At 48.9% G+C, this 13246-nt stretch overlaps 1 protein-coding gene across 1 annotated transcript; it reads right to left on the bottom strand.

Annotated features, from left to right (window-relative positions):
• Positions 1-2439: 2439 nt before the first annotated feature.
• On the bottom strand, positions 2440-12924 carry LOC143837438 (uncharacterized). Its single transcript, XM_077337252.1, has 9 exons — positions 12848-12924; positions 9544-9654; positions 9133-9192; positions 8885-8952; positions 8311-8409; positions 7982-8147; positions 7427-7491; positions 6816-6911; positions 2440-6058 (listed from the first exon to the last, which is right to left on the bottom strand). The coding sequence occupies exons 2-9, from the start codon at positions 9578-9580 to the stop codon at positions 5795-5797; spliced, it is 855 nt and encodes a 284-aa protein (XP_077193367.1). The 5' UTR covers positions 9581-9654; positions 12848-12924; the 3' UTR covers positions 2440-5794.
• Between the last annotated feature and the right edge of the window lie 322 nt (positions 12925-13246).

The following is a 13246-nucleotide window of genomic DNA, read 5'->3' as shown; positions in this document are numbered from 1 at the left end:
TCTACCCCGCAAGGCTGTTGTGTAGATCCCCCCCCAAGCTGCTCGCCCTGCCAGAACCCCTGTGAAAGGGTCATTCGACTCCCAAAGCAGTTCCGACCCCCAGGTTGAGAACCACTGATCTAAGGAGTGCGGGGAGTGGACTGGCCAAGTAATTGCGAGGTGCCCTTCCCTGGGATACCTGGACCTTTGGCAGCAAGAGACAGCATCACTTTGCTGAAAACATTTACTAGTATTATCGTGAGCTTCCTTAGCATAAAAAGGAAAACAGAAAAATAATTGTACAGCGCTATTGGGCCCCTGGGATCACAAGGCCCGTAGCATGTGCTACTAGGATAAATTGCTTCTCTTCACCCTCCCAGCTTGGGTCAGAGCAGTGGTTGGACTATGGAAATGACCTCCTTTGCTCCTTGCCTTGTCCCTTACTGGCTCTTGAGCCTGTGTGGTGCTATGATTAAGAGCAGCAGCTTCTAATCTGAAGAGCCAGGTTTGATTATCCATTCCTCCTCCACATGCAGCCAGCTGGGGGACCTTGGGCCACAGTTCTGTCAGAGCTCTCTCAGCCCCACCTACTTCACAGAGTGTCTGTTGTGGGGAGAGGTAGCGAAGGTGATGGTAAACTGCTTTGAGACTCTTATGCAGCCTTTCTCAACTTCTTTAGCTTTGAGAAACCCCTGAAACATTCTTTAGGCCATGAAAACCCCCAAAAGTAAAGTGAAGGACTTCCAGACAGGGCCCCTCCCTTTTCTACCCCCTCCCGGCCTATCATTGGTCATTGATCTGGCCTCAACCAGGGCCAGGCTGTTCTCCATCCTGGCTCCCGCTTGGTGGAATGAGCTCCCAGAGAAGATCCAGGCCCTGCTGGAGCTAGTTCCGCAAGGCCTGCAAAATGGAGCTCTTCCGCCAGGCATTTGGTTGGGGCCGGTGAGCCAACAACATCCAGAACCCACTCCTGTCAGATATGCCCACTGGAGACACTGAGCAATTTCGTTATGACCGATCTGCTGGGTCAAAATGTTAAAAGGTTAAATAATGAATGATTAAATGTGCAGTGTTGCTGAGGTTGATGCAGTTACTGAGTTTGTGTTGTATCTGTCATACAGGATTCGTGTTCTCTGTAAGCCGTCCTGAGCCGTAAGGGAGGGCGATATAAAAATGTAGTAAATAAATAAAATGCGGAGGTGTCGACATGACCATATATGATCATATCAGAACAAATTTAAATAAATACATTCCAAACAGGAGTTCTGCCTCCATCTCCATCCCCAGAGTAGTTGGCTCTAATTAAACCTTTGACATCCTTTCCTCTTTGCAATGGTGAAAATGCTGATGGAAACAGCCACATGTTTCAAAAGGGTAGTTTCAGGATGGTTGCCAACTCCAGGATGGGAAATTTCTGGAGAGTGGGGGACGAAGTGTGGGGAGACTGGAGTAAATGAACAAAGGATCTTGGATGGATATAATGCCATAAAGTCTATCATGTGAAGCAATCATTAACATGGCTGTCTGTAATGTGGAGGTTAGTTGTAATTCTGGAAGATGTCCAGGCCCCACTTAGAGGCTGGCTACTCTAGCAGGAAGAGCCTCTTGTGGCGCAGAGTGGTAAGGCAGCAGACATGCAGTCTGAAGCTCTGCCCATGAGGCTGGGAGTTCGATCCCAGCAGCCGGCTCAAGGTAGACTCAGCCTTCCATCCTTCCGAGGTCGGTAAAATGAGGACCCAGCTTGCTGGGGGGTAAACGGTAATGACTGGGGAAGGCACTGGCAAACCACCCCGTATTCTGCCATGAAAACGCTAGAGGGCGTCACCCCAAGTGTCAGACATGACCCGGTGCTTGCACTGGAGATACCTTTACCTTTACCCTAGCAGGAAACAGCATTACTGACCCAGCCATTTCTGCTAGGTGCATCAGTGCTTTGCCAGACAAGACAAGGTAAATGGTCAGATAAATTCACAGTCAGGAATATTGCCCCAAACCAGACTGGAGAAAAGATGGGAGGAAAACACAGAGAACAGTGGATAAGTTTCGCAGCAACAGTCAGATTCACCCATGAACCAGTGCCAACTTCATGCCAGGAGCAGGGCTTGGGTAAGATGCTTGGAGTTTGCCCACTGCTTCCTCATTTGCATTTCCCCTTTGAGCCATTCCACACTGTTGCATCTAGGGAGAGCTTCTTCTCCAGAGAGTACTCAAATAAGCAGCTGCAACATAGAGAAACAGGCCAAAGGGCACCACCAATTTGGTAATGGGACCTTTAAAAGCCATTCCTGGATCTACTGTTTCAGGCCCCTAGCCTTAAAATACAAATAACAATCCACAAACCAAAACACCATGTGCAATTGTTTGATTTTTATTTAAACTGAGATGCACAGCAATCCTAATCTACTCAGAAGTAAATCCACTGATCTCCAATGGTGCTTACTCCCAGGAAAGAGCTTTTAGGATTGCAGCCATAGTGTGTCACAGTTTGGTCCAACAGGGATCCACATTACATGTGGTGAAAATTATCACGTGCCGAAAACATTAGGGCCCCGTCCCCTTTGACCTTGAGGCCCAAGCCCCTTTTCTGCTGGGGCCTGGTCTTCACTCCCAAACAAAGCATTGCCGTTCCAAACTAAACAGCATGCAAACAGCTATTCTTGCATTAAGGCCAGCCTTGGAAAGGGGCTGATCTTACTTGTGCCTCTTTGTTTGAAAATGCAGCTAAAGAGCAAGAAGAGGAAAACTGGAACATTGTCCTGTGTTAAAATAAGTTGTTCTGTCATTCCCAAGGATGATCGCAGGGACTTCACAGTGTGAACTCAGTTTCAGATGGGGAGCTGGGCTAGTCTGCAGTAGAAGATCCAAGTCCAGGAGCACCTCCCAGGGAATATATTTTTGCAAGTAAAAAACCCCCTTTGCAAGACCTGACAAAGGGAGCTCTGACTCTCGAAAGTTTAAGCCCTGGAACTCTTTATTTGTCTTTAAGGTGCTGCGGATCTCAGGACTCATCTCATAAGGACCAAAATCCTGACATTGTATTGGGCTAACGGGGGCCAAGGAGAAGCATCACACAATCAAGGAAGAACAAAAGCTTAAAATTATCCCGGCCACCAAGAAATTGTGTGTCGCATTTTGAGTCTTGATGCCATTGCTGAAGTAGCCATATTTCGGGCAACTCTGAGCACTTTGTATAATGTCCTTTCAATGGCTTTTGCGGCTGAGTTTTCCCGTGTGAAACAGGAACATCTACTTCTAAACTATACTGAAAATACAGTACCCAATGTGTGTGTGGAATGGGCCTTAGTCTTCTAGAAGAGCTTAGCTGAACAAGGCCATCAAGTTCGACATTCTCCTTTTCACAGCAGCTGACCAGATAGTTCAAAGAAGCCCAGCAGCTCTACCCTGTATTTCCCTTTCCTTTCCTTCTAAGTAGCCCCTGATCTCAGAGAAATTTCCATTTTGCCATGTTCGATTTCAAATGGTGGATCTTCTGGTCAAGTTGCTAATTTACATACATTCTACATGAATAGGTGTGCAAACTTCTTATTCTTACCTCTATCCAATAACATCCTTATGGCAAGTCCTGTTGGCTTGTGGCGATTGTGACTCCACATGTGGCTCTTGACTATGTACTCCAAAGCATGTTCATTAAGGATTCCTAGAAATCTTGTCACCAGCGCAAGGTAAACATGTGTATGCAGCCAGCTCAGTGGGAGGATGGTCTATTTCCCCCTCCTTCAACCACGAAAATAATTATTTATCACCATGAAATGATCACATAGTTAATGTCACTAAATTTTGTAAAAGAAAAATTATTGGCAGTATAACCTTGGTTAGAAGGCCAGTGGAGCAAAGGTCACCAGTGTCAAAGCCACCAGTGTCAAAGACTCCCAATTCCTAAAAAGCAGCAAGATTTGGGTGAGGGGAGGGTGGCAACGCTGCCCCCTTACCCTTCACCACTGTTATCTAGCCAGAACAAAACTAGAGTCCAATGGCATCTTTAAAGACCAACAAAGTTTTATTCAAGGTGCGAGCTTTCATGTGGAGTGCACTTCTTCAGACGAAACAGTACAGATTGGAGTACAGATATAAGGAGAGAGTAAATTTGCAGTACATTAGTAAACAGCATCATGAAGCTATCCAACAAATATGCAGCATAATTAAGATGTTTAGCACAATCAGATGCCTTGCTAGAACAGCAAACTGAATTCCTCAATCCTTTGGGTTCAATTCCCGTTCACAAAAACATAAGGGGAATAAAAAGGTTAAGGTTAGTGATTAATGGTAGATGCTTTCCCAGTTGTGAAACAAAGTCATTAAAATAGACCTGGGGGTAATCTGCACAGGGCTTTTTACCCACTTCCAGATTGACTAAATCCCTGCAGTCTACACTGAATTCGATTTCCATTTGGATTTGGGGCACTTTAAATTTTCCCTCAGCCACATGCATGATTGATTCGTGGTGACCCTTCCTTTCCCCTGTGATATCCTGAAGTGGATATAAGCCTCGATATTTCAAAAACTGCCATGAGTAAATGTGCAGATTTTTGCTTTTTACCAAATAATTTCCTTCTCCATGCCTTGGAGCAAAGCAGTCTTCCCTGATTGGCCAGGGCATCAGTGAACTTTTTCCTGGTTCCTGGTTGCAAGGTTTCCCTTAAAGTGACTGTGCTCCAGAAGCCCTAACTTCTCTCAGCAGAAATTTGCCTCTTGGATTTGTTCCCCCCTCCTCTGCTGTCGCCAATCCTCCTCCCCTCCTTCAAGAAAAGAAACAGACTCTTGCTATGCTTGGCTCCCCTCCCCGCTCTGAGCTTCCCCAATCAAGTGTAGAATACTTTCTGTTTCAGTGTGTGTGTGTGTGGGGGGGGGATAGAGGAAGACCCGAATTCAAATCAATCTGAATTCAGCAGGATCCACAATGGAGAAAAACAAAGTAAGTGCAGAATCAGCACTGTTGCTAGTCCCACCCATCTCCATTGCCTGAGGCATGAAGTACATGCATGCATTGCTCCCACCTTGAGGAAAACCTGGTTGGTCTCAAAAGTGCCCCTGGACTCAAATTTTGTCCCGCTACTTCAAACCCACACAGCTACCCACTTGACTCTATGATCTCCAGCCAGAACTTGAGTCTCACTTTTTGCTTCCTGTGGGTGGCTAATGATGAGAAGATGGCTGGAAATCCTGTTAAATAGCATTGAGGGGATGTGGGTGCCCAGTGGGAAAGGCAGAACCCCCATCCACAGTGGGGGAAACAACACATCTTCCTTACCCTAGATGAACAGCATCATACAGAAGCTTAGCTTTGCCTTCAAAGATTTCTCTCTCACCTTCTCCCAAATCAGACTTCCCCACTGCTCACCTTGGCAAATCATCGGACTGATGGAGTGACCGAATTGGCTGCCAGCGCCGGAAGGGGCTGCTTCTTCCCACAAGCCTGCTGGGGCCTTTTATATGCAAGAAGCGGTCCCACCCCACTTCCAGAATCCCATCTATACAAAGCAGGGGAGACCTGACAGTGTTCCCAGGGGGCACTGCTGGTCTAACCCAGTGCGCCTGCTCCAGCCCAGCTCCTGGTCCAACTACAGCAAAGCAAGAGGCAGGTAGAGAGATGAACTCCATTGCCATAATACATAAGCCAAAGGTTTGGGATGGAAAGCATAGTGCATAAGCTCTGCCCAGCATAGGGTGAAAGAAGGAGGGGGTGTGCTCCAGAATGCCTGCCCCTCCTTTTCTGGAGAAGGGCCCTAACCAAAAGTGAGAGTCACGCTAGCCCAGAGGCATGGTCTCAGACCCAAAGACCCCAGAGGCTCAGCTGTCAGTGGGACCCCAAGGAGAAGGACAGGACATAGTTCATGCCCAGGAGTGCCACCCCAGTGAGGATCTGAAGCAGTGGGGCTGGAGCCAGAGACCCAGCCCGGTTGAAATGCACTTTGCCGTCCAGCTTGAGGCAGCTGGATTTGGGCATGGCAGGGCAGCATTCCTGGTAGCAAGGCGCAGTGGATCCAGTGGTGCAGGGCTTCCCAGATGTTTTGCAGAGTTTGCTGCAGCCTGCCACGTAGTGAGGTCCTGTCTTCTTCATCTGGAAGGAGAAGGAAACAAGGTAGTCAGACCAGGGCTGCAGTTACCAGCTATTTGGGATGGAGAGTTACAGCCCTTCTCGAGCCAATTTAGAGTCCGGAGCACCTTTAAGACCAAGAAAGGTATGAGCTTTTGTGTGCACACACACTCCCTCAAATACAATATCATCAGCCCTTCCTGATGAGGGCTCCAGGAGGGACTGAGGACTGCCATGGCTCAGAATAATTCTTTCTCAGGCTTCAAAGACCAGCCTCTAGTTTGACAGTTCAGCCAACATCTAGCTAATGGGCTTCAGGGCTGCCAACTCAAGGTTCTGAAATCCATTGATATTTGGATGTGGAGTCTTCAAAGGACATAGGATTTTTGGGGGGAGGGGAGGGACCTCAGCCAGGGGTAATCCCATAAAACCTGTCCTTCAAAGCATCCATTGTCCCCAGGGGCACTGCTCTCTGCCATCTGGAGATCAGTTATAATCCCAGGAGATCTCCAGATCCTGCCTGGATGTTGGCAACGCTCTCTGACTGTCACTCCACTTCATGTTCTCACGAACAAGAGAGCAGGCCTCAAACAAACCAAAGACTCCTTGCTTCCAAGGTGCCATGGCAACAATCTCACTGGACAGCTGCTTTGCTACGGGGCATGGGGAGAGGTAATGAGAAGAATGGATTGGTGGAACAGGCCCAGAACTCAGGCCCAAAAGAAGGCAGCGCAACATGGCAAAAGCCTGGTGCAGGTCTGCGTGAGGGGAGAAACAGTACCTCACAGAAGTCAAAACCCACGATGCAGCCAGCTGAAGTCTTCTTGCCCTTGTAGCACCCATCTCCATGGCAGGTGAAGGTTGAGCACACTTTCCCCTGGAAGGAAGGAAGACAGGCAGTCTCAGAGCCCAGAGAAGAATGCCCATGGTTGGGAAGAAGAAGAAGAAGAAGAAGAAGAAGAAGAAGAAGAAGAAGAAGAAGAAGAAGAAGAAGAAGAAGAAGAAGAAGAAGAAGAAGAAGAATTCTGATTCTGAAACTCTGGCTTTTCACTATCCAAAGGCATCTCAAAAAGGCTTACAATCACCTGCCCTTCCTCTTCCAACAATAGACGCCAGGTGAGGTAGGTAGGGCAGAGAGAGCTCTGAGAGAACTGCTCTGTGAGAACACCGCTAACAGAACTGTGGCTGGCCCAAGGTCACCCAGCTGGCTTCATGTGTAAGAGTGAGGAATCAAATCTGGCTCCCCAGGTTAGAGTCCACTGCTCTTTAACCATTACACCAAGCTGGCTCTTGATTGGCAGGAACATTATTTCCACAGCAGGACAAAAATCCTATAGGGCCAGAGCAGCTAGGGAAATGTCACTTCTTGCACAAACATGAAACGGCACCTACGTTTTTGGGGGGCGCTTTGGTGGTGGTTGTTGTGGGGGCCGGCGTGGTGGTGGGTGGCAGGTCACCTGGAAGAGACACAAGAGGAGAAGAGGGTGGAGACAGGGTTTGGGGCCTCAAAGAGAATCTTTCTTAGACAGCTCTTGGTTCCATGGATCTAGGGGCAGTTGTGTTCCAGACAACTGGGAAAGGCCTGCCTGAGAATATAGCTGTGCCCAGCTGGATGGAAACCTTGAACACAGGCCACATCCCCCATATTTAAGTATTGATTCAACTATACATCAATTAGTAAAAGAAGAAGAGATGGATTCTTTGTACCCCGATTTTCGCTACTTGAAGGAGTGTAAAATCAGCTTACAATCACCTACCCTTCCTCTCCCTATCACAGACTCCCTGTGGGGTCGGTGAGGCTGAGAGACCTCTGTGAGAACTGTGACTGGCCCAAGGTCACCCAGCTGGCTGCAGGTGGAGGAGTAGGGAATCAAACCTGGATATCATGGGTAGCAAGGAAAAGACACACCATTTGCTGAGGAAATGGCTCCCGTTAGGTTCGCCTACCGTAAGCTGTGGCATTGAGACTGAGGCAGTTGGGTGAAGCACAGCACTCCACCGTGCACAGGCTCATGCTCATGCTGTGATTGGTCATGCACATCTCCGTGCCGTTGCTACCCCCACACTCACTGCTGCACCGGGCTGTGTAGCTGGTGCTGTTGAACCGGAAAAGCTGAAAGAGAAACAGGACCATTCGCTGGGGCAAGCCAACAGCCTGTGTTTCTCAGGTTGCCTTAATGGGGATGGGGGAAGAGAAGGGTGTATCCCACTTCCTGCCCCAGTTGACCCACCCCCTCCCCGGCTCTTCTGCCTGCAGAGCATCCTGGGGCTCCTACCTCACAGTGAGTAGCGTTGTGGCAGGGCTCTGTGTTGTTGCCCTGTGCTTCCTCCTGGTAGCATCTCTCCCCAGAGCACTGGAAGCTTTGGCAGGTGAGCTGTCAGGAGAGGAGGCAATGGGGTTTACCAGCTCCAGGTTGGGAAATTCATGGAGATTTTGGGGTGGAGAGGATAGGGTTTGGGGAGAAGTGGGACCTTAGCAGAATACAGAGGCATAGAACATGCTCTCTGAAGGGGCTGTTTTCTCCAGGGGAACTCATCTCTGTTGTCCAGAGATCTGTTGTAATTCCAGGAGATCTCTTGGCCCCGAGGAGGCAGTGACCTTGCCAAGTTTCAAGGTGTTCCCTGGCCACACGTCCAGTGCATCGCCAGCAGAATCAGCCACTGCCTGAACTCTCTTCAAGGTCTTCTGCCTTGCCTTCACATTCGTTTTTATCTCTTTCTCCTTGCTCCCCAAATCTTCCAACAACTACAGACGTCTGTCCCACCAGAGGATGGTCCCCTAGAAAGTCTCCCCTCCCTGCAGTTCCCACCCTGACTCCCATGCTGCAGCTAGTGGCTGGGTTATCTTACGGGAATCATGCCAGTGTTGTTCATTGCACTGTCTGGGACCATAGGTGCTCCTGAAATGGGCCCAGGATCTGGAAGAGAAGAGAGGAGTGAACACAGGCAGACTCAGCCCTGGGGGAGATGAAGATCTCAGGCATGGGAAGTCCTGATGGGTAGTCCTCCCTGCCAAGGCACCAGTCCGATCAGAGACAGGCCAGTCCTGGGGCAAGACCCCCTCCCCTCTCCTCCCAGCATGCACCTCTTCCTCTCACCTACTGGTGTGCAAACATTCCAGGTGCTGAAATGCAGAGCAGCCCAGAACAGAAGGAAGCCTACAGGATGAGATAGATAGGTCAGAGCAGGTTGAAATAAAATGAGTGAGTGAGTGAGTGAGTGGATGGATGGATGGAAGAGTTTCCTGTTAAGAGCTTTCATGCTTGCTCTGAAAAGTCTTTAGCTCAGCAGGGATGACCAACCTGTGGCTCTCCAGATGTCCATGGACTACAATTATCATCAGCTTGCATGTGCTGGCAGGAGATCATGGAAACTAGTTTGTGGACATCTGGAGAGTCACAGTTTAGCTGCCTTGGTCTAGAACATGTCTTCAGCCTGGGGCAGGTACTTGTTCCATGACAGGCCAGCAACCCAGAAAGCACCCCCTGCCCAAGAATGAAGGCTCTTACCTTGGACCGATGTGATCTGGTAGGTGGGACGTGCCATTGTTAGCCACAGGGACCTGCTGCTACTGGAACCTTGGCCTGGGGAGACCAACAAGTTCCCTTTGGGAGAGTAATCTGAAAGGCAGCAAGGCAGATCCCATCAAGATATAGAAACCTAGTAGTAACCCCCCCCCCCCCCACACACACAAACATACTCATTCACACAAATACCTAGGACCCTTTGTCTACCAGGCAGCCTGAGCTCCACTTTACAATTGATGTCACTCTCTCTGGGCCTCTTCTGCCAGGAATAAAACGGCACAAAGAGATCTCCTGGGCTGTTGAACTGTTGCTCCCTCTGGCCAATATGCCATGGGGCACAATCACTGATGAAGGAAACAACAGGACAGTCTGGGCACAGGTGTCCAGGCAGCCTGGTCCCTCCAGAGTGAATTCTGTTCCAGAGCTTGTGATGCTCTGACCATAGCCGCTGCTCCTGGGGGAGGAGAGTCCCAGAAAAGGCCAGCCTGCCAACTGGAACACTCATTAGCTTTGCTTTCCCAAAGGAAATAGTTGGCTCTTTCTGCTCCTTAGACTAGGATGACCGTATGTGGCCATCTGTTTTACAGGACACTCGAAAGCTCACACCTTGAATAAATCTTTGTTGGTCTTAAAGGTGCTACTGGACTCAGATTTTATAAGGATACCTTGTGTCACTGGCAGCAACTCACTTCCCACAGGCTGATGCCAGGTCCCACCCAAGCACCTAGTGCAGGGGTAGCCAAACTGTGGCTCTTTGGATGTCCATGTACTACAAAGACCATGAGCCCCTGCCAGCACCATGCTGGCCCATGGACATCTGGAAAACCACATTTTGGCCACCCCTGACTAATGGATCCACAAAGCACTAAACATCCACAGCCTGCTCCCTTCTCTTCCCCCTTTATGTCTCATGGGATGAGGACTGATGCTGGCCAAGACCACCCAGTGCCAAAGCTGCTCATCAAGTCCTCTTCTGCAGCCCAGATTGGGCAAAACCCACACCTGGATTTCCCTGGGAAGCACTCTCAGATGCACTGGAGAACAACTTGATTTCCCCCTAAGAGACTGCTTCCACCTTTGCCATCCTTGTCATTGCTTTGATTGAATCCATGAAATGCCATAGGAATTTTGAATGCAGAAATGGCTTGTCAACCGGAGCAGCCATTCTTAGTGGGGGCCATATGACCCCAGGGAGCCTCTGGCACACTTGAAGGAAGCCACAGACTGAAAAATGTGAGAAGGGGAGCCCAAAGGCTTTATGGGGGGGGGGGGGAGCCTGGTTACTGAACCAATTAAATACTCTTTTTTGTCATGTATGACATCATTAATTGCTGGAGAATTTGACCTTCAAGGGAAAGAAGATGAATTTGTGTATTCCCTTGTGTGTGCTTGAATTAATGCGTTCCAAAAAATGAGAAAGAGAGAAAGAGAGAAAGAAAGAAAGAAAGAAAGAAAGAAAGAAAGAAAGAAAGAAAGAAAGAAAGAAAGAAAGAAAGAAAGAAAGAAAGAAAGAAAGAAAGAAAGAAAGAAAGAAAATGCCTTCTTGGTTAAATGTTTTAGAAATCTGTCTCGGGTATATATAAGACAAGGTAAATTATGTAGAATTATTTCACTCTTAACTTAGACCTTTTTTAGCCTCCCTCACTGCACTAGCAGCCAGCCTCCTGCAGGGGGCCCTGGAACCTGAGAAGAGCTCCTACAAGGACCATCGCCCCAAAAAGATTGGGAATGGCTGAACTATGATTGCTTCGGCCCTTTGGGCTCCCATTCCTTGCTTAAGGGTTCTGAACATTCAAGTGAGTTGCAGAAGCCCTGTCTCTGGAGGGAAAGCTTTCAGTAGCTGGGACTTAATAGCCTATGTCAGTCCTAATCTTGGAGATCTATTTTATTCCACAACTGATCTATAAGCTCCGCTCTAGCAAGGACGCATTTAGATTGATAGCTGTTGTTGCCAGCCTGTGTTCATGAGAGAGATGGCCAAGAAAGACCTTCATGAAAATACACAATCACTTTGTGTCTCGGCATAGACGACAAGACTCACGGAAAAGACAAAAATCCTTGGGAGAAGGCAGTCATATGTGAGATGGAGTGACTCATGGCCCTCTGTTTCCCAAGGCCTGAGCATGGTGGTCAATGATAAGATGTTTTGGAAAGGTTATTAATTCACAGGGTTGACATAAGATGGAAGCAACCAGATGGCCTTTAAAACACACACAAATACACACTCAAGCCCCACAAGGAACACACAGTCCTCCAAGGCTTGGGTTCCTGAGGTGCAGTCAATGCAATCGAAGGCAGGAAGAGAAGACATAAGGAAGTGACCTCAGTAGAGAGATGGAGCGATCCTACCAGTCTGACAAGACAGTGCATTTCAAAAGCTCTGCTCTAGGTTTCCCTACAGATCCTCTCGGTAGCTGGTGGCTACCATGGAGACTGGAAAATGACAAGCTCCGAGGCCCAGAGGTGTTCACTAATGACACACATGGTTGGCCCAGCAACAGCCTGTTTAGCAGAGCCTCAGAGGGGAAGAGTGGAGCCACAGACAGACGTCAAGAACAGCAACATACAGCCTGCCAACAAGGGGTGGCCAACGCCCAGTCCAACGCTCTGGATGAAGCTTAGCCTGTGAGCACTAGATCATTCACAAAATCAACCCCACACCTTTTAGTGGCTCCTTTGGAAGCTTTTCTTTGGAGGGTGAGGGACACGACACACATTGCTTGTAAGAGTTTGCGGAAAAAGCACTTGGCCCTTCCAGCCACGGCCCCTAAAGGGACTGCCTGACATTTGCTACGCTCCGAACCCAAGTGATGCTGCCGGCTGTGCCAAAATTGAGGCCCTCCTGGACACACAGAAGGCCACCAACCTGAACAAAAGGTGACTGCTGCTTCCCTGGTTTCTGGTTCCATTCCGCGGCTGTCACCCTCTTGCAATCAAAAACATCTCTTCTAGTCCAGGGGTACTGGCCCCAAGCATTCAAATTTCCCATGGTCTATAACCAAGTGAGTTGTTCAGAAACTACCAGCCTCCAAACTACAGGCAAGGAGGAGAAGGCCCGCACACTGATGTAGCAAGAGAGGGGGAAATCATCCAATCATCCATCCTTCCACCATGATTGTTCAGAGTTCCATCCTGCGTTGAGGATGCTGGACAAGCCACCTTAGCATGAAGCAGGAATGGAGCTTCCAGCCAGTCCCTCTGATGGAACATCTACCCTACCGACCTTTCGAGCTCAGAAAAATCACACCACTCCCCCAAAGGAACCCACCTGGTTTAGCTCACTCACCTGGCTCGCCTGACACCTACAGGGAAACCCTGCTTGCCTGTCTGAGCAACTTCTGATTGCCTTCAACGCTGGCAGAATAGATGCCCCTTGGGGAGCCCTCTTCCCCGCCCAGGCAGAGACGGCGCCAACCAGCAGCCAGAGATGCATGGTAAGGATGGAGGGATTTCATTTCATTCCCTGATGCTGCAAGCAATGTATTCTCTCCCTACCTGGGGCTCAGCCCATTGCTGAGAAAGTGTGTACGTTATGCAATTCCAAAAGCTTTGTTTCATTCAAAAGCTTTTCATTCATTCAAAAAGCTTTCCTACCACTGAATGCTCTTCTGGAAATGCATCCAACCATTAACCTCTGAGCAGCCCTCAGGAAGCATGGTTCAGATGCCTCATGTTATGCCCAGAG

The sequence above is a fragment of the Paroedura picta genome, chromosome 5 (assembly GCF_049243985.1).
Source record: "Paroedura picta isolate Pp20150507F chromosome 5, Ppicta_v3.0, whole genome shotgun sequence".
Taxonomy (NCBI): Eukaryota; Metazoa; Chordata; class Lepidosauria; order Squamata; family Gekkonidae; genus Paroedura; species Paroedura picta.
Note: the sequence above shows the minus strand (reverse complement) of the source record. Positions and strands in the feature narration are given on the sequence as shown.

Excerpts from the sequence above, each read along its gene's own strand:
- LOC143837438 (XM_077337252.1), bottom strand. The coding sequence starts at position 9,580 with ATGGCACGTCCCACCTACCAGATCACATCGGTCCAAG. Across the intron at positions 9,193-9,543 it reads CCAGATCACATCGGTCCAAG|GCTTCCTTCTGTTCTGGGCT; the intron begins GTAAGAGCCTTC and ends CTCATCCTGTAG. Across the intron at positions 8,953-9,132 it reads GAATGTTTGCACACCAGTAG|ATCCTGGGCCCATTTCAGGA; the intron begins GTGAGAGGAAGA and ends CTTCTCTTCCAG.